This window comes from Bufo bufo, chromosome 6 (assembly GCF_905171765.1).
Source record: "Bufo bufo chromosome 6, aBufBuf1.1, whole genome shotgun sequence".
Classification (NCBI taxonomy): Eukaryota; Metazoa; Chordata; class Amphibia; order Anura; family Bufonidae; genus Bufo; species Bufo bufo.
Window position 1 is genome coordinate 176,579,801 of NC_053394.1, and position 27,975 is coordinate 176,607,775.

The 27,975-nt window shown below is 44.2% G+C and overlaps 1 protein-coding gene across 1 annotated transcript in view; it reads right to left on the minus strand.

The window, feature by feature from the left end:
• LOC121003397 (gastrula zinc finger protein XlCGF57.1-like) overlaps positions 1-27,975 on the minus strand; it is a 51,033-nt gene that overhangs the window by 9,794 nt on the left and 13,264 nt on the right. The window contains exons 2-6 of the mRNA XM_040435231.1: positions 24,829-24,909; positions 23,400-23,558; positions 6,967-7,093; positions 6,542-6,636; positions 1,032-1,137 (exon numbers count right to left, since the gene is read on the minus strand). Of these exons, the coding sequence (XP_040291165.1) occupies positions 1,032-1,137; positions 6,542-6,636; positions 6,967-7,093; positions 23,400-23,558; positions 24,829-24,906 (565 nt within the window). The 5' untranslated portion in view covers positions 24,907-24,909. The remainder of the gene's footprint in view (positions 1-1,031; positions 1,138-6,541; positions 6,637-6,966; positions 7,094-23,399; positions 23,559-24,828; positions 24,910-27,975) is intronic.

A 27,975-nucleotide genomic window follows, 5' to 3' on the forward strand; every position in this document is an offset into this window, starting at 1 on the left:
GATCTATTATTAAGTTCTGGACAGGATAGGAGGGTGGAAGTTTCTGCATAAGGGTCTTCAGATAATCTGTAAGATCTGAGCACCCAATTTCCTCCGGTATCCCCCAAAATTTTGTTATTTCGCCTCGAGCAATCCTCTAAATCATTCAGTTTTGCCTTTATACGGTCAATATCAACCGTTATTTCCTCCTGGTTATCAATAAGCTGATTGTGAGAATTAGCAAATCCTCCCATCTTCGTCTCCACATGAAGGACCCTGGTTTCCAGGCCCGAGATAGAAGATTTGAGCGGGACTACGTTATGCCGGTCGCTTTGTGCAGGAGCTACAGAACCATGCGGCTATCACGCTCAGCTGCCAAGCCACGCCCCTAAAAGTACTTTTTATCCAGAATAAAGGAACAGATCGCGAAGGTAACGTTACGATCAGTTGAGCTAACCCCACAAGATTTTGTCCCTAGTTTAACGGTGAATAGCCTGGTGACAGACTCCATTTAAAGAGCATCTGTCAGCATGATCAACCCTAGTAAACCAGGCATACTGCCAGATAGGGTTTAGTGCTGAGTGCAGCAACTCCTGTCTTGCAGCAATCTGTTATGTCCTTTTAGAGAAAGTATGACTTTTATTTTTATGCTGATTGGGGTTCGGAGCACCAACGGGCGGGTCCAGACCCTATGTGCACCGCTTCACCACCGCCTTACCGCTTTAGCCACTCCCTCTCTCCCACTGATTGACAGGGCCAGGCATCATTACTGTCCCAGTGCCTGTCCCTGAAAATTGGGCCCAATCGTTGGCAAGAGTTAAATTGCAGAATGTGCAGTTCTGATCCCAGGAGCACGGGAAAGCCAAATGAAGTCTACTGTGCATATCTACTGCGCATACGCCATATGTGCAGTAGATAATAATGATGATAATAATAAATGATAGTAAGATGACTATTAAGTGTGTCCCCTTGAGCCATAATTTGAAATGAATCGAATAGTGGAAAGTAAAAAAATAATAGGTCATTTTCTGCCCTTAGTGCGCATCACTCACCAGTGCAGATATCTGTAGGCAATTCTTTCTCCTTACCCTGCTGGGTTCCATTCGAATGTGTCTGTTTATTTATGTCTTCAACTTTTATGTCATTCACATTTGTAACCTAAATCACCACATACAGAAAAAAAAGTAAGTACAATTAAAAGGGTTTTTCCAAGATATTAATATTGATGACCTATCCTCAGGATCGGCAGGGGTGACGGGTGTCAAAGTAGGTGAAGTGTATAGGAAGGCACCATCCCATTGAAGTGAATGGGACATGTTGTAATTATACCTGCTCACCGCATCGATGTTGATGGTGAGCAGGTAAACAATGAAGGGAAGGCTGCGCTCGCACAAAGTGAGGCCTCCTCTTCAACCAGTTGATTGGCGGGGGTGCCAGGTGTTGGACCCCCTCTGATCTGATATCGATGACCCATCCTGAGGATAGGTCATCAATATTAAAATCCCGGAAACCCCTTTAACCACCTCAGGACCGCCGTACGCAGGATTGCGTCTTTGCGGCGGTCCTGTTGTTCTGGGTGGACGCGCCGGTGCGTCCTCTCGCGAGACGCGAGATTTCCTGTGAACGCGCGCACACAGGCGCGCGCGCTCACAGGAACGGAAGGTAAGAGAGTTGATCTCCAGCCTGCCAGCGGCGATCGTTCGCTGGCAGCCTGGAGATGTGATTTTTTTAACCCCTAACAGGTATATTAGACGCTGTTTTGATAACAGCGTCTAATATACCTGCTACCTGGTCCTCTGGTGGTCCCCTTTGTTTGGATCGACCACCAGAGGACACAGGCAGCTCAGTAATATGTTGCACCAAGCACCACTACACTACACCCCCCCCCCCCCCGTCACTTATTAACCCCTTATTAGCCCTTGATCACCCCTGATCACCCCATATAGACTCCCTGATCACCCCCCTGTCATTGATTACCCCCCTGTCATTGATCACCCCCCTGTAAAGCTCCATTCAGATGTCCGCATGATTTTTACGGATCCACTGATAGACTGATCGGATCCGTAAAAATCATACGGACGTCTGAATGCAGCCTTACAGGGGAGTGATAAATGACGGAGGTGATCACCCCATATAGACTCCCTGATCACCCCCTGTCATTGATCACCCCCCTGTAAAGCTCCATTCAGATGTCCGCATGATTTTTACGGATCCACTGATAGACTGATCGGATCCGTAAAAATCATACGGACGTCTGAATGGAGCCTTACAGGGGAGTGATCAATGACAGGGGGTTGATCACCCCATATAGACTCCCTGATCACCCCCCTGTCATTGATTACCCCTCTGTCATTGATCACCCCCCTGTAAAGCTCCATTCAGATGTCCGCATGATTTTTACGGATCCACTGATAGACTGATCGAATCCGTAAAAATCATACGGACGTCTGAATGGAGCCTTACAGGGGAGTGATCAATGACTGTGGTGATCACCCCATATAGACTCCCTGATCACCCCCCTGTCATTGATTACCCCTCTGTCATTGATCACCCCCCTGTAAAGCTCCATTCAGATGTCCGCATGATTTTTACGGATCCACTGATAGACTGATCGGATCCGTAAAAATCATACGGACGTCTGAATGCAGCCTTACAGGGGAGTGATCAATGACTGTGGTGATTACCCCATATAGACTCCCTGATCACCCCCCTGTCATTGATTACCCCTCTGTCATTGATCACCCCCCTGTAAAGCTCCATTCAGATGTCCGCATGATTTTTACGGATCCACTGATAGACTGATCGGATCCGTAAAAATCATACGGACGTCTGAATGCAGCCTTACAGGGGAGTGATCAATGACTGTGGTGATCACCCCATATAGACTCCCTGATCACCCCCCTGTCATTGATTACCCCTCTGTCATTGATCACCCCCCTGTAAAGCTCCATTCAGATGTCCGCATGATTTTTACGGATCCACTGATAGACTGATCGGATCCGTAAAAATCATACGGACGTCTGAATGCAGCCTTACAGGGGGGTGATCAATGACAGTTGGGTGATCACCCCATATAGACTCCCTGATCACCCCCCCTGTCATTGATCACCCCCCTGTCATTGATCCCCCCCCCCCCCTCTGTAAGGCTGCATTCAGTCTTTTTTTTGGCCCAAGTTAGCGGAATTTTTTTTTTTTTCTTACAAAGTCACATATTCCACTAACTTGTGACAAAAAATAAAATCTCACATGAACTCACCATACCCCTCACGGAATCCAAATGCGTAAAAATTTTTAGACATTTATATTCCAGACTTCTTCTCACGCTTTAGGACCCCTAGAATGCCAGGGCAGTATAAATACCCCACATGTGACCCCATTTCGGAAAGAAGACACCCCCAGGTATTCCGTGAGGGGCATATTGAGTCCATGAAAGATTGAAATTTTTGTCCCAAGTTAGCGGAACGGGAGACTTTGTGAGAAAAAAATAAAAAATATCAATTTCCGCTAACTTGTGCCAAAAAAAAAAAAATTTCTATGAACTCGCCATGCCCCTCATTGAATACCTTGGGGTGTCTTCTTTCCAAAATGGGGTCACATGTGGGGTATTTATACTGCCCTGGCATTCTAGGGGCCCCAAAGCGTGAGAAGAAGTCTGGTATCCAAATGTCTAAAAATGCCCTCCTAAAAGGAATTTGGGCCCCTTTGCGCATCTAGGCTGCAAAAAAGTGTCACACATCTGGTATCGCCGTACTCAGGAGAAGTTGGGGAATGTGTTTTGGGGTGTCATTTTACATATACCCATGCTGGGTGAGATAAATATCTTGGTCAAATGCCAACTTTGTATAAAAAAATGGAAAAAGTTGTCTTTTGCCAAGATATTTCTCTCACCCAGCATGGGTATATGTAAAAAGACACCCCAAAACACATTCCCCAACGTCTCCTGAATACGGCGATACCAGATGTGTGACACTTTTTTGCAGCCTAGGTGGGCAAAGGGGCCCACATTCCAAAGAGCACCTTTCGGATTTCACTGGTCATTTACCTACTTACCACACATTAGGGCCCCTGGAAAATGCCAGGGCAGTATAACTACCCCACAAGTGACCCCATTTTGGAAAGAAGACACCCCAAGGTATTCCGTGAGGGGCATGGCGAGTTCCTAGAATTTTTTATTTTTTGTCACAAGTTAGTGGAAAATGATGATTTTTTTTTTTTTTTTTTTTTTTTCATACAAAGTCTCATATTCCACTAACTTGTGACAAAAAATAAAAACTTCCATGAACTCACTATGCCCATCAGCGAATACCCTGGGGTCTCTTCTTTCCAAAATGGGGTCACTTGTGGGGTAGTTATACTGCCCTGGCATTCTAGGGGCCCAAATGTGTGGTAAGGAGTTTGAAATCAAATTCTGTAAAAAATGACGAGTGAAATCCGAAAGGTGCTCTTTGGAATATGGGCCCCTTTGCCCACCTAGGCTGCAAAAAAGTGTCACACATCTGGTATCTCCGTACTCAGGAGAAGGTGGAGAATGTGTTTTGGGGTGTCATTTTACATATACCCATGCTGGGTGAGAGAAATATCTTGGCAAAAGACAACTTTTCCCATTTTTTTATACAAAGTTGGCATTTGACCAAGATATTTATCTCACCCAGCATGGGTATATGTAAAAAGACACCCCAAAACACATTCCCCAACTTCTCCTGAGTACGGCGATACCAGATGTGTGACACTTTTTTGCAGCCTAGGTGGGCAAAGGGGCCCACATTCCAAAGAGCACCTTTCGGATTTCACTGGTCATTTACCTACTTACCACACATTAGGGCCCCTGGAAAATGCCAGGGCAGTATAACTACCCCACAAGTGACCCCATTTTGGAAAGAAGACACCCCAAGGTATTCCGTGAGGGGCATGGCGAGTTCCTCGAATTTTTTATTTTTTGTCACAAGTTAGTGGAAAATGATGATTTTTTTTTTTTTTTTTTTTTTCATACAAAGTCTCATATTCCACTAACTTGTGACAAAAAATAAAAACTTCCATGAACTCACTATGCCCATCAGCGAATACCCTGGGGTCTCTTCTTTCCAAAATGGGGTCACTTGTGGGGTAGTTATACTGCCCTGGCATTCTAGGGGCCCAAATGTGTGGTAAGGAGTTTGAAATCAAATTCTGTAAAAAATGACGAGTGAAATTCGAAAGGTGCTCTTTGGAATGTGGGCCCCTTTGCCCATCTAGGCTGCAAAAAAGTGTCACACATCTGGTATCTCCGTACTCAGGAGAAGGTGGGGAATGTGTTTTGGGGTGTCTTTTTACATATACCCATGCTGGGTGAGAGAAATATCTTGGCAAAAGACAACTTTTCCCATTTTTTTATACAAAGTTGGCATTTGACCAAGATATTTATCTCACCCAGCATGGGTATATGTAAAAAGACACCCCAAAACACATTCCCCAACTTCTACTGAATACGGAGATACCAGATGTGTGACACTTTTTTGCAGCCTAGGTGGGCAAAGGGGCCCATATTCCAAAGAGCACCTTTCGGATTTCACTCGTCATTTTTTACAGAATTTGATTTCAAACTCCTTACCACACATTTGGGCCCCTAGAATGCCAGGGCAGTATAACTACCCCACAAGTGACCCCATTTTGGAAAGAAGAGACCCCAAGGTATTTCGTGATGGGCATAGTGAGTTTATGGAAGTTTTTATTTTTTGTCACAAGTTAGTGGAATATGAGACTTTGTAAGAAAAAAAAAAAAAAAGAAAAAAATCATCATTTTCCGCTAACTTGTGACAAAAAATAAAAAGTTCTATGAACTCACTATGCCCATCAGCGAATACCTTAGGGTGTCTACTTTCCGAAATGGGGTCATTTGTGGGGTGTTTGTACTGTCTGGCCATTGTAGAACCTCAGGAAACATGACAGGTGCTCAGAAAGTCAGAGCTGCTTCAAAAAGCGGAAATTCACATTTTTGTACCATAGTTTGTAAACGCTATAACTTTTACCCAAACCATTTTTTTTTTACCCAAACATTTTTTTTTAATCAAAGACATGTAGAACAATAAATTTAGAGCAAAATTTATATATGGATGTCGTTTTTTTTGCAAAATTTTACAACTGAAAGTGAAAAATGTCATTTTTTTGCAAAAAAATCGTAAAATTTCGATTAATAACAAAAAAAGTAAAAATGTCAGCAGCAATGAAATACCACCAAATGAAAGCTCTATTAGTGAGAAGAAAAGGAGGTAAAATTCATTTGGGTGGTAAGTTGCATGACCGAGCAATAAACGGTGAAAGTAGTGTAGGTCAGAAGTGTAAAAAGTGGCCTGGTCTTTCAGGGTGTTTAAGCACTGGGGGCTGAGGTGGTTAAGAAAACTGAAAAGTTTAGAGACCCCAAAAAAAAATTTCTACAATTCTAACAAAATATTTGATGACAGCATACCAAGGAAAAAGATAATAATTTCAGTGCATCACCTTCCTAGATATTTCAAGTAGAATACAGTTAAAATGACTGACCTGCAATTGAACACTATGATAAAAGGTATTGGTCAGCTCCATCTACCTGATGAGCCTGTGGGATATTCTGATCTTCTTTTGGATAACTTTCGGAATATAGACTGATGCATCTCTCTGGTGTTTCTTCCTTACTGGATTCATCTATGGAAGACACATAAATTGTGAATGAATACATTGTTTATATGGGATGTTCCGGTGATGCATATTACCTGATAATCCCAGATCCTCTGCCTTGTTGACGCAGTGCTTTGTTCTTTGGCAGGTCTGGGTCGCAAATTAAAGTGTAAATATTTTATAAGAGCCATTCCTTGAGGCTGCATTCACATTTGCAATTTTTATGATTTTTTTAAAAATTTATTAGAAATTATAGCACAAAAATATGACAAAAAGCTAAATGTGTATACAACCTAACAAAACAAATTGCCATTTGTTAAAATTTTGATGTCAAAGACCAGAAAGGTCTCCTCTTACCCGGTGGTATGGTGTGAGTCTGGTGATTCTGCGAAATAATGTCCTCATACTGATCCTTGTGTTCTTCTAAATACTCCCACTCCTCCATGGAGAAATAGACAGCAGCATCTTGACATCTGATAGGAACCTGATACAAAGATACAAACTCAGTGAGGTAATAAGAGAAACCATGTCAACTTTGTCAGACGGGTATATTCTGACACTATCAGCAACGAATGGGCAGCACAGAGTGTGTAAAGACACACCTTTTTGACTATGGGACAGGTAACGCCCAGTTGTCATTTAATTCATACAGGAGACATAACGGAGTTCTCTGAAAGGATTCTTCATTGGCATGGTGCTCAGTGTATAACTCTTCCGGTCTAAAACAGTCACAGAGCAGGTCATTCATTCTCTTCGGCCAAATATACAACCAAAAAAACAGCAAGAGCAGCTGTCTAGGGAAGAGGTTGCTGTAATGAGACAACTCCTTCAAGGGAGTTCAAATCCACATTTATTCTATGTTTAGTGATTTTTGATGCATTGCTTTATTCTGACCACTGTGGTCATATGATATGTACCTCTGCCGTAGCCCCTTGCTCACAGTTCGCTCCTCCGTAAACAGTTCATGAACCCGTGCCAGTGAGTTCTGTGAAGTGCGGCATGTTGCCCCATCTGGTTGTAAAAAGCAGAACATTTTTATTTCTGGCATTAGGTGGTTGTGAAACTGTTCAAAGATGTCCAGGTAAATTGCTGTATTCACAGTTGGGCCCACTGTTCGTGTTCCTGACACTGTGCACTAAACGCCTAAGACAGATTTACTATTAGGCAGTTTGATTTGGAGATATTGGAGGTGGGCTATTTTTCATGGGCCACCCTGTATTACCTTTTAATGTAATTAGATTCCTTGTAAGGTAGTGAGTTAGGGATGGTTAGGTAACATATACAAAGCCATTGTTCTGTGTCCCAGTACAGGCTGCATTCCTGAGTGTTTATCTCAGAGACATGCATTCTGCACACTGGTCATACCTTAGAAGGAGGGCCTAATAGGTATAAACTTCCTATTCTACCATGACTGGGTGTTTGCTATGGGCCTGAGCACTGCTAGGATGGTCAAAAATAGTGTCAGTTATATGACAGTGCCCTGTGAGGACTGCAGACAGGAGCCTACTCAGTGAACATAGGTCAGAGTGGTTGTTTTTTACTATATATGCGAGTTGTTTGTCTGTTTTATATTTTATGTATTTAATCACACTTAGCTTAATCACCTTTTAGCTTTCCATTCTTCTGATCCATCAGAAGAAGAGAGAGAGAAAAAAAAAAAAAAAGGATCCTGTTGCATCAGTTGTCATCCATTTGAGCCATTTCCGTATGAGATCCGTTTTTTACATGGGAAAAAAACTGCGTGCAGTACTTTTGTTTCCATCTAAAAAAACGGATTTCAGATAGAAATGGCTCAAACGGATGACAACTAATGCAACAGGATCCGTTTTGTTTTTTTACTGGGTCCTGTAAAAAAACAATCCTATGCATAACTGATGCAACAGGATCAGTTTTTTTTACAGGATCCTGTTTTTTTTTTTTCTCTCTCTCTTCTTCTGACGGATCAGAAGAACGGAAAGCTAATTGGTGATGTGAATGCACCCTTAGTATACTTTGTAATTCACCTAGCCTGTGTAAGCGTATCTTATTTCCGGATCTCAGAACTCAAGTTTTTCACAGACTACAGTCAAGTTACATAAATATAGAACTTACATGGTTGGAGATAACGAGATTGATGTATAGCTGGACATTGTTATTAATCGAGGATATATAGAGTAAAACAGCGGTTATCTCTTTTATAGATATTCCTGGCATTTGGTTTATATTCACATTTTATTATATGCATGAACAGTGTGTATTTTTAATTTTATAGTTTTTATAATGATATTTCCTGTTTCATGTTCAAGTTTGCTTCTAATAAATAAAGGGAGTTACCCATAACTGTGATATCTACAGTGCAGATCTTTTTGACTTGTTTTAGCTAGGTTCCATATTCTTGGCAGCCCCTGTTATTGTGGCTGCTTTTTTCTTTGTACAATATTGGACAAGTGAGTGAGCACCGCAGACATAGCTCAAAATGCACCTTCAACAGTTGTTCCAGCATCTCCGTTCTTTTGCAGACTTGCACTTTCCAAAGCATGGTGCTACAGATTGTCTGTCCCCACATCTTCCTTCACTAAAGGGTCTATAAATGGCTGGACATGAGCACTCACTTTGAGTGGACTGCTGTGACGAGATTACATTCAACACATGGACACTTAAACCATAACTCTTCTGTTCTTGTTGAGATGCTTAGGAACCTTCCATTTGTGCAAATTATTTCCCCTCACTGGTACACCACCGGGTCCTGTAATACTGACAGCTGCAGTTCCCTTAAGTCCTTCCAAGAAATTCGATTGTCTCTCCATCTTCCACTCTGCACAATAACTTCTGTGAGTTCTATGCTACTTAACCCCTTAAGTACTCTGCGCAGGATTATGAGGACGATGCAGAGAAGGATGTCAATCAAGTGGATGTAGGCGTGCCAAAAGTCGAGTAGACCGAGCCTCTAGATGCTGCGCCTAGAGGCTTCATTAGCATATTATAAAAGTCTGTTTTTTAAGAAAACGGCAGCAGCCAGGGAGTTACCAAATATACTGTTATGTACTGCTGACATTAGCACATCACTAATGTCAGTCAGCTACATAACAATTTTTCCCATGACAGAAACCCTTTAACCCATTAAGGACACAGCCTTATTTCACCTTAGGACCAAGCCATTTTTTGCAAATCTGACCAGTGTCACTTTAAGTGCTGATAACTTTAAAACGCTTTGACTTATCCAAGCCATTCTGAGATTGTTTTTTCGTCACATATTGTACTTCATGACACTGGTAAAATGAAGTCCAAAAAAATTTTTTTTTTTGCACAAAAAAATACCTAATTTAACAAAAATTTGGAAAAATTTGCAAATTTCAAAGTTTCAGTTTCTCTACTTCTGTAATACATAGTAATACCCCCAAAAATTGTGATGACTTTACATTCCCCATATGTCTACTTCATGTTTAAATTATTTTGGGAATGATATTTTATTTTTTGGGGATGTTATAAGGCTTAGAAGTTTAGAAGCAAATCTTGAAATTTTTCAGAAATTTACAAAAACCCAATTTTTAGGGACCACTATAGGTCTGAAGTCACTTTGCGAGGCTTACATAATAGAAACCGCCCAAAAATGACCCCATTCTATAAACTACACCCCTCAAGGTATTCAAAACAGATTTTACAAACTTTGTTAACCCTTTAGGTGTTGCACAAGAGTTATTGGCAAATGGGGATGAAATTTGAGAATTAAATTTTTGTTGCCTAAATTTCCATTTTAACCCATTTTTTCCACTAACAAAGCAAGGGTTAACAGCCAAACAAGACTGTATCTTTATTGCCCTGACTCTGCTGTTTACAGAAACACCCCATATGTGGCCGTAAACTACTGTACGGCCACACAGCGGGGCGTAGAGTGAAAGGTGCGCCGTTTGGTTTTTGGAGGGCTGATTTTGCTGGACTGGCTTTTTGACACCATGTCCCATTTGAAGCCCCCCTGATGCACCCCTAGAGTAGAAACTCCATAAAAGTGACCCCATTTTAGAAACTACGGGAGAGGGTGGCAGTTTTGTTGGTACTAGTTTAGGGTACATATGGTTTTTTGGCACCGTTTTTTTTTTTGTTATTTACAACATTCATCTGACAGGTTAGATCATGTGGTAATTTTATAGAGCAGGTTGTCACGGATGCGGCGATACCTAATATGTATACAATTTTTTTTATTTATGTAAATTTTACACAATGATTCCATTTTTAAAACAAAAAATGTTTTAGTGTCTCCATAGTCTAAGAGCCATAGTTTTTTCGTTTTTTGGGCGATTATCTTAAGTAGAGTGTCATTTTTTGCGGGATGAGATGACGGTTTGATTGGCACTATTTTGGCGTGCATATGACTTTTTGATTGCTTGCTATTACACTTTTTGTGACGTAAGATGACAAATAATAGCTTTTTTTACACCGTTTTTATTTTTATTTTTTACGGTGGTCACCTGAGGGGTTAGGTCATGTGATATTTTTATAGAGCCAGTCGATACGGATGCGGCGATACCTAATATGTATACTTTTTTTTATTTATGTAAGTTTTACACAATGATTTCATTTTTGAAACAAAAAAAAACATGTTTTAGTGTTTCCATAGTCTAAGAGAGCCATAGTTTTTTCAGTTTTTGGGCGATTATCTTGGGTAGGGTATGATTTTTGCGGGATGAGATGACGGTTTGATTGGCACTATTTTGGCGTACATGCGACTTTTTTGATCACTTTTATTACCTTTTTTGGGAAGTAAGGTGGGCAAAATTTCAATTTCATCATAGTTTTTTATTTTTATGGCGTTCACCGTTCTGGTAAAGTAACATGACCGTTTTATAGATCAGGTTGTTACGGATGCGGCGATACCAAACATGTGTAGGGAATTTTATTTTTTTATTTTTTAATCAGTGATAAATGTGTTTTTACTTTTTTTTCACTTTATTTTACTTTTTTTTTACCCAGACCCACTTGGTTCTTGAAGATCCAGTGGGTCTGATGTCTGTATAATACAGTACAGTACACTATATAGTGTTTTGTACTGTATTTTACACTTTGTCTGAACAGATCTATGCCTTTAGCACAGATCTGTTCAGCACCGATCTGAGAAGGCGTCCTGTTGCCATGGGAACCTTCCCCGTCTGCTCAGTAGTGGCCAGAACTGTGCAGACGGGGAAGGGTAAGGAGGGGGGCTGTCTAGGGGCTCTCTCCCTCTCCATCGGGGGGCTGCAAAGGCACAGGGAGGGAGCTCCCTGAGCTGTTAACCTTTTCCATACAGCGGTCCGTACGGACCGCGGTATGGAAAGGGTTAAACGGCTGACATCGTATTACAGATGTCAGCCGTTTATACCAGGGTGTCAGCAATGTGCTGACACCCTGGTATACCCACTGTACACCAACGATTATTCAAGGGGAGGCGGGCGGGGGATCGCGATCCCGCCTGCCGCACCGCGCGCAACACCCCTCCCACCGGGATAAAATTCAATATAAACAAAACTCAATATAAACAAAACTCAATATTTATTGCCCTGATTCTGTAGTTTACAGAAACACCCCATATGTGGTTGTAAACTGCTGTACAGGCACACGGCAGGGCGCAGAAATTAAGGAACGCCATATGGTTTTTGGAAGGCAGATTTCACTTGGATAATTTTAAGCTGTCATGTCACATTTGAAGACCCCCTGATGCACCCCTAGAGTAGAAACTCCAAAAAAGTTACCTCATTTTAGTAACTACACCCCTCAAGGTATTCAGAACTTATTTTACAAACCTTTTTAACCCTTTAGGTGTTGCACAAGAATTAATGGAAAATGGAGATGATTTCAGTGATGGACCATGTGATGAGCAAAGTGACATCATCAAAGGTAATTTAGCCATGTCCTGAAGAAAGTAGAAAGAAGAGGAGATCCGCTACGCGATCAAGTGGATGGGGTGAGTTAAATTTGTTTATTATTTTTAACCCCTCAATGGACATTTTACTAAGCATTCTGTGTTAAGAATGCTATTATTTTCCCTTATAACCATGTTATAAGGGAAAAAAATAAAGATCGGGTCCCCATCCCGATCGCACCGCATCCGCACTTGCTTGCAATATAGAGCTTGCTGCGATTTTCACGCAACGCACAAGTGATGCGTCAAAATCACCGGTCATGCACACAGCCCCATTGAAGTGAATGGGTCCGGATTCAGTGTGGGTGCAATTCGTTTACCTCACGCATTGCACCCGTGTGAAAGGGGCCTAATGATTCCATTTCATGTAAGAATATGTTTTCCAATAATAGATCAGGTTAGCATTTTAATTTCAAAAGTGACATTTTTCATTTATACATTTTTTTTTGTGGTTTGGCTCATTATTTTGTTCCACCCCTTCTCCTTTTCTTTTTGGAGTTAATGGCATACACCTGCCATAGAGTATTTATACTGAGTCCACACACCATTCCCTTACGTCCTACCAGCTGCACAGATGGGGTTAACCACCCCCCGTGGACTGGTGCGACAGGTGGAATGTTTAATGAGCCCAAGCATAATAACTCAATTTAACAATTAAGTATCTCCTTAAAAAGGAGGGACTCAACCCCCAGCCCACTGTGTTTTTTTCTGTCCTCCCGAACAGGTGGACTAGGCGGTTGATCCCCCCCTTTCTCTTTGAAAGCGCGGCGATCCTTTTTTTCATTGGGTAATGCTGTTGCCCCCTTTTTTCTTGTGTACCTCGTTAGTTGGCTGGCAACTTATCTGCTGCCAGGCCCCGCGCTGTTGCGCCTGGCTGATGTAGGTTGGCGGCGTCCTCGTTCCAGATTCTCGGTCCCTGGGCGTCGCCATCTTCCGGAAGTGACGCAGGGATTCTATGTACCTGTCGGGGGTCGTCTCTCCCACTTCAGGGAAGAGTGGATCCGAGAGATCTCGGATCCCTGGGTCCTGAACATCATTTCAGAGGGATATTTAATCAACCTCACCTCTACTCCTCTGGACAGGTTTGTCAAGACCAACCTTCTACAAGCTACCACGCAGGCGATCCTGGAGTCCTACATTCAGGACTACATCTGCAAGGGGGCTCTGGAGGAAGTTCTGGCAGGAGAACGGGGCCTAGGGATCTATTCACCAGTTTTTCTGGTTTCCAAATCTTCAGGAGATCTCCGGATGATTATAGATCTGAGGTATTTCAATCGGTTCATAAGGAAGGTGAAGTTTCGTATGGAAACTGTCAGGTCAGTAGTTCACGTCCTCAATCCTGGGGACGTGATGGCAACCCTGGACCTCACGGATGCATATCTGCACATCCCGATCCATCCTGCTTCCAGGAAGTATCTCAGGATCGCGGTCCAGGTTTCCGGGGTCGCCAGGCATCTTCAGTTTGTTGCACTTTCCTTTGGCATTTCTTCTGCCCCTCACACTTTTACCAAGGTGGTGGTTTCTGTGGTGACGGCTTTGAGACTTCAACGACTGACCATCATTCCTTATTTGGACGACTGGCTTTTGAAAGCCTCTTCTCTAGCGGTCCTAACTCAACATCTTCAGGTAGCAATCTCCTTTCTGTTCCGCCTAGCTTGGATCGTCAACTGGCAGAAGTCGAACGTGAGCCCGTCAACTTCAGTAAGATATCTAGGCTTCATAATCGACTCCGCTGGGATGTCTCTCCAGTTGACCCCAGAAAGAAGATCCCGGATTCAGAACACGGCAGAATCCGGACTCCTAGGAAGTTGGGGCTCATGTCAGTGTCTGCGGAAGCAGTCCCTTGGGCTCTATGGCACCTCCGTCCTCTACAGTCGGAGGTCCTCTCCAAATGGGATGGCACCCTTGCCGGGCTAAACTCCCTGTGCTCCCTGTCTTGGCGAACTCGGTATTCCCTCAGATGGTGGTGCTATCTTTTAGATGGGAAGTCTATGACCCAGCCAACCTGGATTATATTGACTATGGATGCATCCCAAGTAGGCTGGGGTGCTCACTAGTGATGTCGCGAACATAAAATTTTCAGTTCGCGAACAGCGAACGCGAGCTTCCGCAAATGTTCGCGAACTGGCGAACCGGGCGAACCGCCATAGACTTCAATAGACAGGCGAATTTTAAAACCCACAGGGACTCTTTCTGGCCACAATAGTGATGAGAAAGTTGTTTCAAGGGGTCTAACACCTGGACTGTGGCATGCCGGAGGGGGATCTATGGCAAAACTCCCATGGAAAATTACGTAGTGGACGCAGAGTCGGGTTTTAATCCATAAAGGGCATAAATCAACTAACATTCCTAAATTGTTTGGAATAACGTGCTTTAAAACATCCAGTGTGTGTATACGATCAGGTATGATGTTGGCACTGGCAGTGGGCACACTACAGTCAGTGGAAGAGGGCCTGACACACTGACTGGCAGCAGGCAAGCAACTGAATTTAGACTACTGTCTAAAAATTAAATGCCTTATTTATCGGCAAGCTACTGTGCCACCCGGTATCAGTGGTTGGCACTGGCAGTGGGCACACTACAGTCAGTGGAAGCGGGCCTGACACACACTGGCAGCAGGCAAGCAACTGAAATTACACTAAAGTGTAAAAATTAAATGCCTTATTTATCGGCAAGCTACTGTGCCACCCGGTATGAGTGGTTGGCACTGGCAGTGGGCACACTACAGTCAGTGGAAGAGGGCCTGACACACACTGGCAGCAGGCAAGCAACTGAATTTAGACTACTGTCTAAAAATTAAATGCCTTATTTATCGGCAAGCTACTGTGCCACCCGGTATCAGTGGTTGGCACTGGCAGTGGGCACACTACAGTCAGTGGAAGCGGGCCTGACACACACTGGCAGCAGGCAAGCAACTGAATTTAGACTACTGTCTAAAAATTAAATGCCTTATTTATCGGCAAGCTACTGTGCCACCCGGTATCAGTGGTTGGCACTGGCAGTGGGCACACTACAGTCAGTTGAAGTCGGCCTGACACACACTAGCAGCAGGCAAGCAGCTGAAATTACACTAAAGTGTAAAAATTAAATGCCTTTTTTATGCAAAGTCCTGTGCCAGCCGGTATGAGTGGTGGGCACTGGCAGTGGGCACACTACAGTCAGTGGAAGTCAGCCTGACACACACTGGCAGGCAACTAACCTTAGATTAAAGTGTAAAAATTAAGTGCCTATTTTTTAAGCAAAGTCCTGTGCCACTCGGTATGACAGGGGTGGGCACTGGCAGTGGGCACACTACAGTCAGTTGAAGTCGGCCTGACACACACTAGCAGCAGGCAAGCAGCTGAAATTACATTAAAGTGTAAAAATTAAATGCCTTTTTTAAGCAAAGTCCTGTGCCAGCCGGTATGAGTGGTGGGCACTGGCAGTGGGCACACTACAGTCAGTGGAAGTCAGCCTGACACACACTGGCAGGCAACTAACCTTAGATTAAAGTGTAAAAATTAAGTGCCTATTTTTTAAGCAAAGTCCTGTGCCACTCGGTATGACAGGGGTGGGCACTGGCAGTGGGCACACTACAGTCAGTTGAAGTCGGCCTGACACACACTAGCAGCAGGCAAGCAGCTGAAATTACATTAAAGTGTAAAAATTAAATGCCTTTTTTAAGCAAAGTCCTGTGCCAGCCGGTATGAGTGGTGGGCACTGGCAGTGGGCACACTACAGTCAGTGGAAGTCAGCCTGACACACACTGGCAGGCAACTAACCTTAGATTAAAGTGTAAAAATTAAGTGCCTATTTTTTAAGCAAAGTCCTGTGCCACTCGGGATGACAGGGGTGGGCACTGGCAGTGGGCACACTACAGTCAGTTGAAGTCGGCCTGACACACACTGGCAGGCAACTAACCTTAGATTAAAGTGTAAAAATGAAGTGCCTTTTTTTTAAGCAAAGTCCTGTGCCACACGGGATGACAGGGGTGGGCACTGGCAGTGGGCACACTACAGTCAGTTGAAGTCGGCCTGACACACACTAGCAGCAGGCAAGCAGCTGAAATTACATTAAAGTGTAAAAATTAAATGCCTTTTTTAAGCAAAGTCCTGTGCCAGCCGGTATGAGTGGTGGGCACTGGCAGTGGGCACACTACAGTCAGTGGAAGTCAGCCTGACACACACTGGCAGGCAACTAACCTTAGATTAAAGTGTAAAAATTAAGTGCCTATTTTTTAAGCAAAGTCCTGTGCCACTCGGGATGACAGGGGTGGGCACTGGCAGTGGGCACACTACAGTCAGTTGAAGTCGGCCTGACACACACTGGCAGGCAACTAACCTTAGATTAAAGTGTAAAAATGAAGTGCCTTTTTTTTAAGCAAAGTCCTGTGCCACACGGGATGACAGGGGTGGGCACTGGCAGTGGGCACACTACAGTCAGTTGAAGTCGGCCTGACACACACTAGCAGCAGGCAAGCAGCTGAAATTACACTAAAGTGTAAAAATTAAATGCCTTTTTTATGCAAAGTCCTGTGCCAGCCGGTATGAGTGGTGGGCACTGGCAGTGGGCACACTACAGTCAGTGGAAGTCAGCCTGACACACACTGGCAGGCAACTAACCTTAGATTAAAGTGTAAAAATTAAGTGCCTTTTTTTAAGCAAAGTCCTGTGCCACACGGAATGACAGGGGTGAGCACTGGCAGTGGGCACACTACAGTCTGTGGGCCTGCAGCTCCTCACACACAGGCAGGCCAGGCAACTGCAATATGTATATAAAGGAAAAAAAAAAAGCAGACTAATGTTGCAGCCCTAAAAAGGGCTTTTTGGGGTGCTGTCAGGACGCTGTCCTTACAGCAGAGATCAGATGAGTCTTTCAGGACTGGAGTGGACACTGAATTCACTAGCCTAGCTATCGATTTCCCAATTAAATCAGCAGCAGTTACAGTCTCCCTCCTCTCACTAAGACTGCAGCTTCAGAATGAATCTAAAATGGATGCTGTGCAGGAGGTGGGAGGGTCTGGGAGGGAGGGTATGCTGCTGATTGGCTGGAATGTGTCTGCTGACTGTGAGGTACAGGGTCAAAGTTTGCTCAATGATGATGTATAGGGGGCGGACCGAACATCGCATGTGTTCGCCCGGCAGAGGCGAACGCGAACAAGCTATGTTCGCCGGGAACTGTTCGCCGTCGGATAGTTCGGGCCATCTCTAGTGCTCACCTAGACGACACTCCAGTTTACGGAACCTGGTCTCCTCAGGAGCGGCTTCTCTCATCCAATCTCCGCTAGATTCGAGCAATCCGGCTAGCCCTCCTTCACTTCGCCCCTCAGATTCGGGGAAAAGTGGTGAAAGTCCAGTCAGACAATATGACTGCGGTACTTTACATCAACAAGCAGGGAGGCACAAGATCACTTCCCCTCCTATCAGAGATTGGGGTGATTCTGGATTGGGCAGAGTCAAATCTTTCCCACTTATCTGCAATCCACATTCGAGGCTCCCTCAATATGATAGCGGATCGGCTGAGCTGCGGTCTTCCGACGGTGGAGTGGTCTTTACATCCGGAGATATTCAAGCAGATAATCCTCAAGTGGGGTATGCCAGAGGTGGATCTCATGGCAACAAGGTTCGACGCCAAGGTGGAGAGGTTTTGCAACCTTTACAGGGAGGACAACCCCTGGCGATGAAAGCTCTGTCAATATCCTGGAAGTTCAGGCTGGCTTACATCCTCCCTCTGTTTTCCATGATTCCGAGGGTATTGATGAAAATCTGTCAGGATCAGGCCTCGGTAATAGCCATCATACCGTTTTGGCCGAAGAGATCCTGGTTTACCCAGCTCACCCAGATAAGTTGAGGACAATATTGGAGGCTCCCCCCGCAGCAGACCCTGGTGTCGTGGGACACTTACCTCTGCTCAGATTCAACTTGACAGCCTGGAGGTTGATCAGTCCCTTCCCGGAGTAGAAGGGTTTCAGAGTCGGTCCTGAGAATGCTGTCTCATTCTAGAGCGGACTCTAAATAGTTAAACACAACCATGTAGAGAAGGTCAGACTATTGGTATAAATTATGAGCTAAACCCTCTCTCTACCAAGAGAGCCTACTCTCGTATTATGAGGATATTCTCATCCTGGTGTACCTCAAAGGAGGTGGCGTCTGCAGATCCGCCCCTGTCTGCTATCCTTCAGTTCCTGCAAGACGGCCTTGATAGAGGCCTTGCCCCTTCTACTCTGAGGGTTCAAGTTTCAGCCATCTCAGCTTGCCTCAACAGGCCTTTTTTTCAGGACCCGCTCATCAAATGGTTCCTTAAAGATGCTGAAAAATTAAAGCCTACAGTACTGAGACCCATTCCTCAATGGGATTTATCAGTATCAGTGTTGCCGACTGTGTGAAAGCAGTCAGCACTTGTACTGGCCTAAGGAGGGGGTGGAGGCTTCAGACCCCAGACATAGCTGTGTTGGTGGTGGTAGTAGTGACATCGTAGTAGTGGCATCTGTAGCTGCAGTACTGACGTTGGGGGCGGCAACAATGGCAGTCAGGGTAGAGTAGTGGAAGGGGACTGCTGATGCTGTGGGCAGGTTAGGCCCAAAACGTGCCAGAGATAAGCTGACCTCAGCTGCCTCTGCCTCTGCAGTGTAAGTATCTTCCGTCTGCCATTTTTTCTCAAAGCTGCTAGGAAACAAAAGTATTGCCTTGTGCAAACTGTGCAAGAGCAAAATAAGATGTGGGCAGGAAAACAGAAACGTAGCCATTAAAGCTCTATCGAACCACATGAAGCAGCTTCACCCAATCCCATGGGCAGAAGTGGTAGCCAGCTACCATAACAGGCGTTCCCTCCTACTCCCGGTCCCCCTTGCAGCAGCCAACTCACATCTATGGGCAGTACGGTGTCTTTCACATCGTCATCATCCCTTTCCCCTTCTCCCGTTCAGACTCTTCCTTCGCTCCATTGTCAGCCATCGATAACGGAATACGTGGCCAGGAAAAAACTCTACATGCCAAGCAATCAGATGGTGCGCAAGCTTAATTGCCACCTGCAGTTGCCGATGTACCATTTAGTCGAGTCTGGCTTGTACTCTCACGTGGTGCAGAACGTGGGCTGCTCCTTGCGATTCTTACTGTGCGGCAAGGTTCATGCCATGATAGACACCTGTAGCAGCTCTTACAGGCAGGGACAGTACATGTCTTTCATGGCCCACTGGGTTAATGTTTTTTCTGGCAGCGACGAGGCAACACCCCAGCAAGACGATGAGGTCCTTTTGAGCCCCAAATGATTGTGTTGGCCTGACTCCCACACCATGCACTTCTCTGGCTCCTCCTCCATGGATACAGGCCTGTTCCTAACAGCAGCAGGGTACAGGGTCGCTCGCACTACCCCTCCTCCCTATCACATGTGTCAAGTCATGCGTTGTCACGCCATGTTGGAGCTGATCGGCCTTGGTGAAAGTAGTTGGTTACTGGTGAGCAGTTGCTAAAATACATAAAGCAGCAAACATCCCACTAGCTGTCTCCCCGCCGACTACACCTGGGCAAGGTGGTCAGCGACAATGGGCGCAACTTCATGGCCACCCTGAACCTGGGCGAAATAACATATGCTCCCTGCATGGCACATGACATCACCCTAGTGATGCAATGCTTTCTAAATAAGTACACTGAATTGCGCAAGGGGCTGACAAAATCCAGAAGACTGTCCAAGCAACTCTTACATGGCGAGGAATGCTATAATAGACCTTCAGCGAGAGAACAGCCTGCTGCTTCCCCGCCTTACCCGCGACGTGCCGACTCCCTGGAATTCTAAATCGTACATGCTCAAGCGGCTGTACGAGCAATGGAAAGCCGTGAATGATCAAGCAGTCTGATGATTACTGATTAGTCATGCTTTTAGACCCCAAAATGGGGGAATGTTTTCCTCTCGCAGAAAGGGAGATAAAATTATGTTATTACAAGCAAACACTGTGTATGCAGCTTGCTGCAGCTTAAGACTAACAAACTCCTGCAACCAACGTGTTTGAAAGAGAGCCCCCTCTAAGCCCCCACAGAGTCAACACCCCCAGGCCTACCTAAAATCTGACCAGTCTCTGGCTCATACCCTGTTACCTGACCCCCTGGAATTCAGGGCGGGCAGACTGGAACAGAGGCTTGAACTGGCACAGCACGCTCTCGTTCTTCCTTCTTGCCCAGCCTCCAGTGTCATCTTTGAGAAGGTTTTCAGTGGGAGGCATGATAACATCCCATGAATAGGTCTGGCCTTGCTGGCAGTGCCCCATCTTGCCACTGTTGATGTCTGACAAACATCATGTTCTGTATGGCTGCCTGCCTGCCCCCAACATGCCACTGCTGCAACCTGCCAACCATTAAGTTCTCTATGGCTGCTGCCACCTCCATCATGCCACCGCCACCATTATGCCACTACTGCGGTCTTCCGACCATCATCTTCCACGAGTCTGCTGTTGTCTCCATTATGCGACTGCTGCGACCTGCCAACCATCATGTTCCCTACTGCTGCTGCCTCCATCATGCCATCATGTTCTGTAAGGTTGCTGCTGCTACACTCCATCATGCCACCGCCGCCATCATGCCACTGGCGTGATGGCAGATGGAGGCAGCTGCGGCCTACCGACCAACATGTACCATATGACTGCTGCTGCCGCTGCCTCAGCTACTGCTGCTCCTACTGCTACCACTATTAATGCAAAGCATCTGCCTGCTACTACTATTACTATTATTATACAATTTTACTATACATTACTACTACTACCCATATACAGCCGTTCTACTGCCTTGTATGTTCCATGCTATGCTGCCGCTACTATTGCAACCACATGTCACTATATCCATACCCTTTCCACATCCACACTGCACTGCTGCTACTCCTAATTAAATTAGCTACTTTTTCTTCTGACAATAAACACTTGTGTGTGTCTTAGGGTACTTTCACACTTGCGTTAAAGATTTCCGGTGTTGAGTTCCATCCTAGGGGCTCAATACTGGAAAAAAACGCTTCAGTTTTATATAAAATGCATTATGAATGGAGAGCAATCCATTCAGTATGCATCAGGATGTCTTAAGTTCAGTCACTCTTACGGTATTTGGCCGGAGAAAATACCACAGCATGCAGCTGTATTTTCTCCGGCCAAAATTCCGGAACACTTGACAGAATTGTAGCTGGCCAGCTAAGACCTGTCCTAGGTTGCTAATATAGCTTGTGTGTTTATACAGCTAGACCTGCCAATAACCATAATACAGTTCATATATTTGTGTGTTAAAGACAAAAGCAGAGTTATTTACAGTGACTTCATGTTTGGATGTCATAAAACTGTTATATATTGTGTTCACAGAAGCAGAAAAGATAATATGCCTTTAAGATTCATTATATAATGTAAGGTAAGCTCAATGACACAGCAGAAACAACAGAAAGCATAGAGTTAAACAGTTGTTGCTGGGCAGGAGTCTTGACCAATAACAGCCAGCCTCACACACAGCCTGTGTGGGAAATTCCCCTAGCAGGAGCTGCTAGAATCATTACACCAGAGGAGAGAAGCTGAACAGACATTCACTCTACTAAGAGCTGTGTTTTATGGAAGCAGAGAGGCCAAATTAGGTATTTAAAACAGTTATATAATGTTCCTACTGTTAATATAGTGATTAGAACTGTATACTGAACTGGTTATATGTATGTTTACTTACAGTTCTACCATACAAACGAACTACTGAGAAATACAATCATACAATCCAAACAAATGTAAGCAAGCTTAAATTATCATTACCTAAGTTACCTAATAACTCTACCCTAGACTTCAATTCCCCTTCCTTATATACCTTTTGAGATCCAATACTTAGCCTCCCCTACAAAAGTACTATCCCCCAGTGTTTTATTAAACCAAAAAGGAGTAAAACGTGTAATACCCTCCAAACCCAAATATCGCTTCATCATAGACCAAATCTCAACAAAAATTTTCACCATAGGTATCCTATATACCTCTTTGTTATGTAGTTGTTCTGATTCAAGAAATGCAAACATATTAGGCAAACAACCTTCACTATTACCCACCAAGTATTGTAAGAAATCCACCTGTTCCCATTTCATGATCAGTGCGATATTAACCGCTAAATAATAAACCTTCATATCCGGTAGCTCCAAACCTCCTTGATCATAGGCCCTAGTAAATCAACTTAGTTTTTTCCTGACTCTCTTGCCCGCCCATAGCAAAGCATAAAATAATTTCTCCATTTCTATAAAGACGGGTTTACCCAAAAAGATGGGACAATTCCTAATGATATATAATATTTGGGGTAGTAAAACCATTTTAATGATGCCTATCCTGTCTGCTTTGTTTATGGGGAGTTTGTTCCATATCCTAATTCTTTCTTTAATCTTCCGAAACAACGGCAAAAGATTAAGATCTGTAAATCTACTGGGGTCCTTTGTTATTTCTAATCCCAAATATCTAAAGCCATCATGGGGGTCCAGTATGCTTAATTGTTTATCTGTTACCTCCACCTTCTCACTCAGCGGGAGTAAAATTGATTTATTCCAATTTATGACAATACCCGAAAGAATACAAAACTCATTTATTATTGTCATAACATGATCCAAGTCTTTATTAGTATCCCCCAAAAAGAAAAAAAGGCTGTCTGCGTAGAGTGTCCTCTCTCCCCCTGACCACAAACACTAAAAAATCTGGGTCCTGTCTAATTTTAGCTGCTACTGGTTCAACAGCAAAGAGTAAGGGGGAGAGAGGAGCAAAGTGCATGTTTAACCACTACTTCATTTAAACTAAGGAGTAAAAGAGGCCTGGGACTCTTGTTCTAGTGATTTGTGGGGGTCTCAGTGATCAGACATTTATCACAGTCCATTGTGGGAAACCCCTTTTTAACTACATCTGCACACTAGGCTACAGTCTTCATCCAGAAACCTCCCTACCAGCATTCCCAGCAGCGCTCACCTTTCCAGTCAGCAGCTCAGTGATCTTGTTGGTGAGTTGTAGGATCTTCTGCACTTTGCTTCTCTCATTCATAAGGTATTGAGGAGGAGACATCATGATAGAATCCTGGTTCCTGTTCCATTCTTCACCCTCCTCAGTCATCTTCACTACTATATAATCCTGTGCACAGAGAAGACAATGATATCACTTTATTCATTCCCTTCACCTCTTCAGTCATGTCCTTGCTTTATTAAAGAACCACTCCCATTGTTTTTTTTTTTTCAGACTTTCAGGCATAGATATTAAACCTCCCTTACTAATAAAATTAAGTTTTTAGATGCTTAGTTTATACAGATGCAGAGTTAACAGTCAAAGTCATAACGCGCTAACTACATATGATAACTTACCAAGTGTGTCTGTTAACTCTGCTACATTCCTACAGAAATTCACATATTCATGTGATAGGACTAACCATTCTATCATGTGTTCCCCAGGAAGCCAGTTTCTGTCCTTCCTGTGCAGATGGCAACTACAAGCAGAGTCTGAAGGAAGATAGTCTTCTGCTGTATCTCCACCCCTCAGCAGCTCTTCATTCTGCCCACTACAGCCCCCACCTCCTCTTCCACACTAAGATGCAAGGTCATGTGACCAGATCAAGTCACTTACCATAGTCATATATACCATAAGTGATGATTATGCAGAATGAGATGTACAGCAATTAGGTTTACTAAAAGATACACTTACCTACCATATGTGATGATTATGCAGGAATATGCAGGATCCCACACAAACATTCGTTACAATTAGCAGATAATGATGAGGAGGCAGTCATAATGGAGGAAACGCCCACCCTCATTTATGCTCTCCCCTTTGGTAGGATGGCCACTCAGACCACCCTCAAAAGCTGGACTTTAGAGTCCTGTACCCGACTCCACTAAGCCACACCCCAATCTATTTAGGCCACACACCCCAGCCTACGTAGATTAAAAAATTATATGCAGAACCAATTTCAGGTTAGGGGAAGGGGTGACTTTTCTGTTAAAAAAGACATCCTTGCATCCGTCCAGGCCCTGTGCCAGACAGAGGACAGGGGGTCAGAAATCCGGACTGTCTGGCCTAAAACCGGACCTCTGGCCACCCTACACTTTCGAGATCCGTATTATGGGACTTGTAGGCAAGACTGCTCCAACATGGGAAAGAATTTTCACACAGCAGCAGCCATTTTTAGTGAATATAGTACAGAGTAAAATGAAAAAAAGATGGCAGACCAGCACAGGAAAACCAGAAAGCAGAAAGGAGATTTGTAGCATGTAGGATGAAGCAACAGTAAGAACTGTTTTGACACACTTGTAGACATATCTTTAGGTTTAGAGAAAAAAAACAAAAACAATGGGAGTGCTTCTTTAATGGATACAAGAGATGACACGAGGTGATTTCCAGAAGCTCTCACTTCTCCAGTCAGCAGGTAGATGATCTCTAGAGTGAGCTTTAATATTCTCTCAGCCATACGTCTTCTGTTCTTGTCCATCTTATAGTAAAGTCAGAAAAAGATCTATTTTATTGCTTAAAAAGACTGAGAAAAAGCACAGAGCAAGCTGCATCTCAGCACAATTTACTTGCATGTGACAGAACTACAATACCATGTAGTACTATACAGTAGATATAGTGGATGGGCAAGAGGAGCACTACTTTTTCAGGAGAAAAAAAAACTAATTACGGGGCATACTAAAAGGAATGACAGAGTGGAATACCCATAGACTTTAACAGGAAAGTGGAAAGTGCCCATAGAGAATAATGGACCACAGTGGAATGCCCATAGAGAATAATGGAAATGTAATATTTGAATTCGAGACAAAACCATTTGACATATCTAATAATTATTTAGCAGACATACTCTCCAAATTCAGTGGGATTATTTAATGTTCAGATTAAGTTAAATTATCACTGTTTTCTGCAGAATGACGAGGGTGAATGACACAATGGAAGGCCCATAAACTATAATGGGAAGTAAAATATGAGTTTATTTGCAGGTAAATCTGTGTTATGTAGGAAATACCGCAAGTGTTCCCTGGGTAGAGTAGCATACCGCAAGTGTTCCCTGGGTAGAGTAGCATATTGTAAAATGAAAATTACCTTGGATTATAACCGTTTTCCATAGAATGCAAAGGTGAGTGACATAATGGAATGCTCATAGACTATAATGGGAAGCAAAATTTGATTTGGAGCCTGAACCCTTTAACATATCAAGTAAATCTTTAGCAGGCTTACTCTTCAAATTCAGTGTGATTATTTAAAATTTAGATTAAGTGGGATTATCATTGGTTTCCATGAAATGACAAGGGGAATGACACAATGGAATGCCCTTAGACTATAATGGGAAGTAAAATATGAGTTTATTTGAAGGTAAATCTGTGTTATGTAGGAAATTAACCTTTACCCTGAGTAGAGTAGCATATTGTAAAATGAAAATTACCTTGGATCACTGGCGTACATACAGTGGTCGCAGTTGCGACCGGGCCTGGAACTCCAGGGGGCCCGGCCGCCTGTGGACCCCCCCAAGCCGCCCTAAAGCATGTTAAAAACGGCCGCTGGCAGGGGCCCTGCTGTACTCACATGTAATGGAGCGCTCTGATGGGGCCCGTCATGAAGTACAGTGGCAATTTCGGATCCCATCAGAGTGCTCCATGCCTCCATTACATGTATAATATGGGGGGGGGGGGGGGAGTGCGCACTCATTCACAGACACCCAGCCAGGCAGTTCATTTCCATAGTGGAGCAGGGAAACCTCTCTGCTCCCTGCTTCACTGATCTTCAGAGCTCAGGAGCTCCCCTGCTGGCCCCACATCGTGCTGCTGGCTGTGGGAGGAGAGCTGAAAGCCCGGGAATCTGCCTTCAGCACAGCCAGCAGAGCGATGAGTGTGGGAGCCTGTCATCAGGGAAAAAGGTATGTGGTTTTTTTTTCTAATGCTGCAGACTGGGGGCAAGGGGGGTGTTTGATGGGCACAACTAGAGTGAGGGGGCACAAAAGTGGGCATCTCTACTGAGGGGCACCTAATCTGCCATAACTAATTTGAGGGGGCACCTAATCTGGCATAACTACTGTGAGGGGGGCATATATAAAGGCATAACTATGAGGGGGCATAAGTACTGTGAAGGGGCACATAATCTGGCATAACTACTGTGAGGGGCACATAATCTGGCATAACTACTGTGAGGGGCACATAATCTGGTATTACTACTGTGAGGGGACACATAATCTGGCATTACTACTGTGAGGGGACACATAATCTGGCATTACTACTGTGAGGGGACACATAATCTGGCATGACAACTGTGAGGGGACACAATCTGGCATTACTACTGTGAGGGGCACATAATCTGGGCATTATACTGTGAGGGGGCACATATCTGGGCATTACTACTGTGAGGGGGCACATATTTGGCATTACTTCTGTGAGGGGGCACATAACTGGGCATTACTACTTTGAGGGGACACATAATCTGGCATTACTACTGTGAGGGAGGCACATATCTGGGCATAACTACTGTAAAGGGACACATAATTGTCATAAATACTGTGAGGGGGCACATATCTGGGCATAACTACTGTGACAGGAACAAAGGTGGGCATAACTACTGTGAGGGGCCATAAGGTGGGCATTAGTACTGTGTGGTTGCATTTAGGGGAAATGTCCTAGATTCCCCTGCTATACATTGGCATGGCTTAGTCTTACAGGCCAGCACAGCGCCCCCTGCTGGTGATTTCACAGGGGCAGTCACCATCCCTTCCTTATGTGATTATTCTTTTTTTCTCACCACAGGGACCTTGTTCTAGATCCAGCGGACATCACGCCGACACCAGTGACACCCTGGATAAGGTAGGACCAGATTTTATTAGGACTGGGTGAGTGTAGCCATGAATTGGGTTTAGGGCTCTTTAACGCGAGCGGATCCCGTGCGGGTAATCCGCAATTTGTGGTAACATTGTTCTTGGTTTGTTTACCCTTTTCTATGACAATGTCCTTTGCTACTTCATACACTCCCCTATGGCGCTGCCATTGTTTACCACGGCGTTCTTTTTTGTCTCGGAGTCTCATGTTTTTCCTGCTGGGACAGAAATGTCGATGTTTATTTGTATACTTTTTATTTTGACCCCTCCCCACTTCCCATCCCTTCTTTGTTTTTTGCCTCCCTCCTATTTTTGATTCCTGTTCTACAAAAAAAACTTTCAATAAAAGTTCTGTTGAATGCAAAAAAAATTAAAGAATAAAAAACAGAGCTTATTTCTTCCAAAAACAGCACCACACCTGTCCTCAGGTTGTGGGTGGTATTCACTTGGCAGAGCTGCAATACCACACACAACCTGAGGACAGGTGTGGTGCTGTTTTTGGACGAAAGCTGTAGTTCTTCTAATCCTGGATAACCCCTTTAACCGCCTCCGGACCGCCTAACGCAGGATCGCGTTCCGGAGGCGGCAGCCCTGCGCAGAGTCACGCATATATGCGTCATCTCGCGAGACGCGAGATTTCCTGTGAACGCGCGCACACAGGCGCGCGCGTTCACAGGATCGGAAGGTAAGCGAGTGGATCTCCAGCCT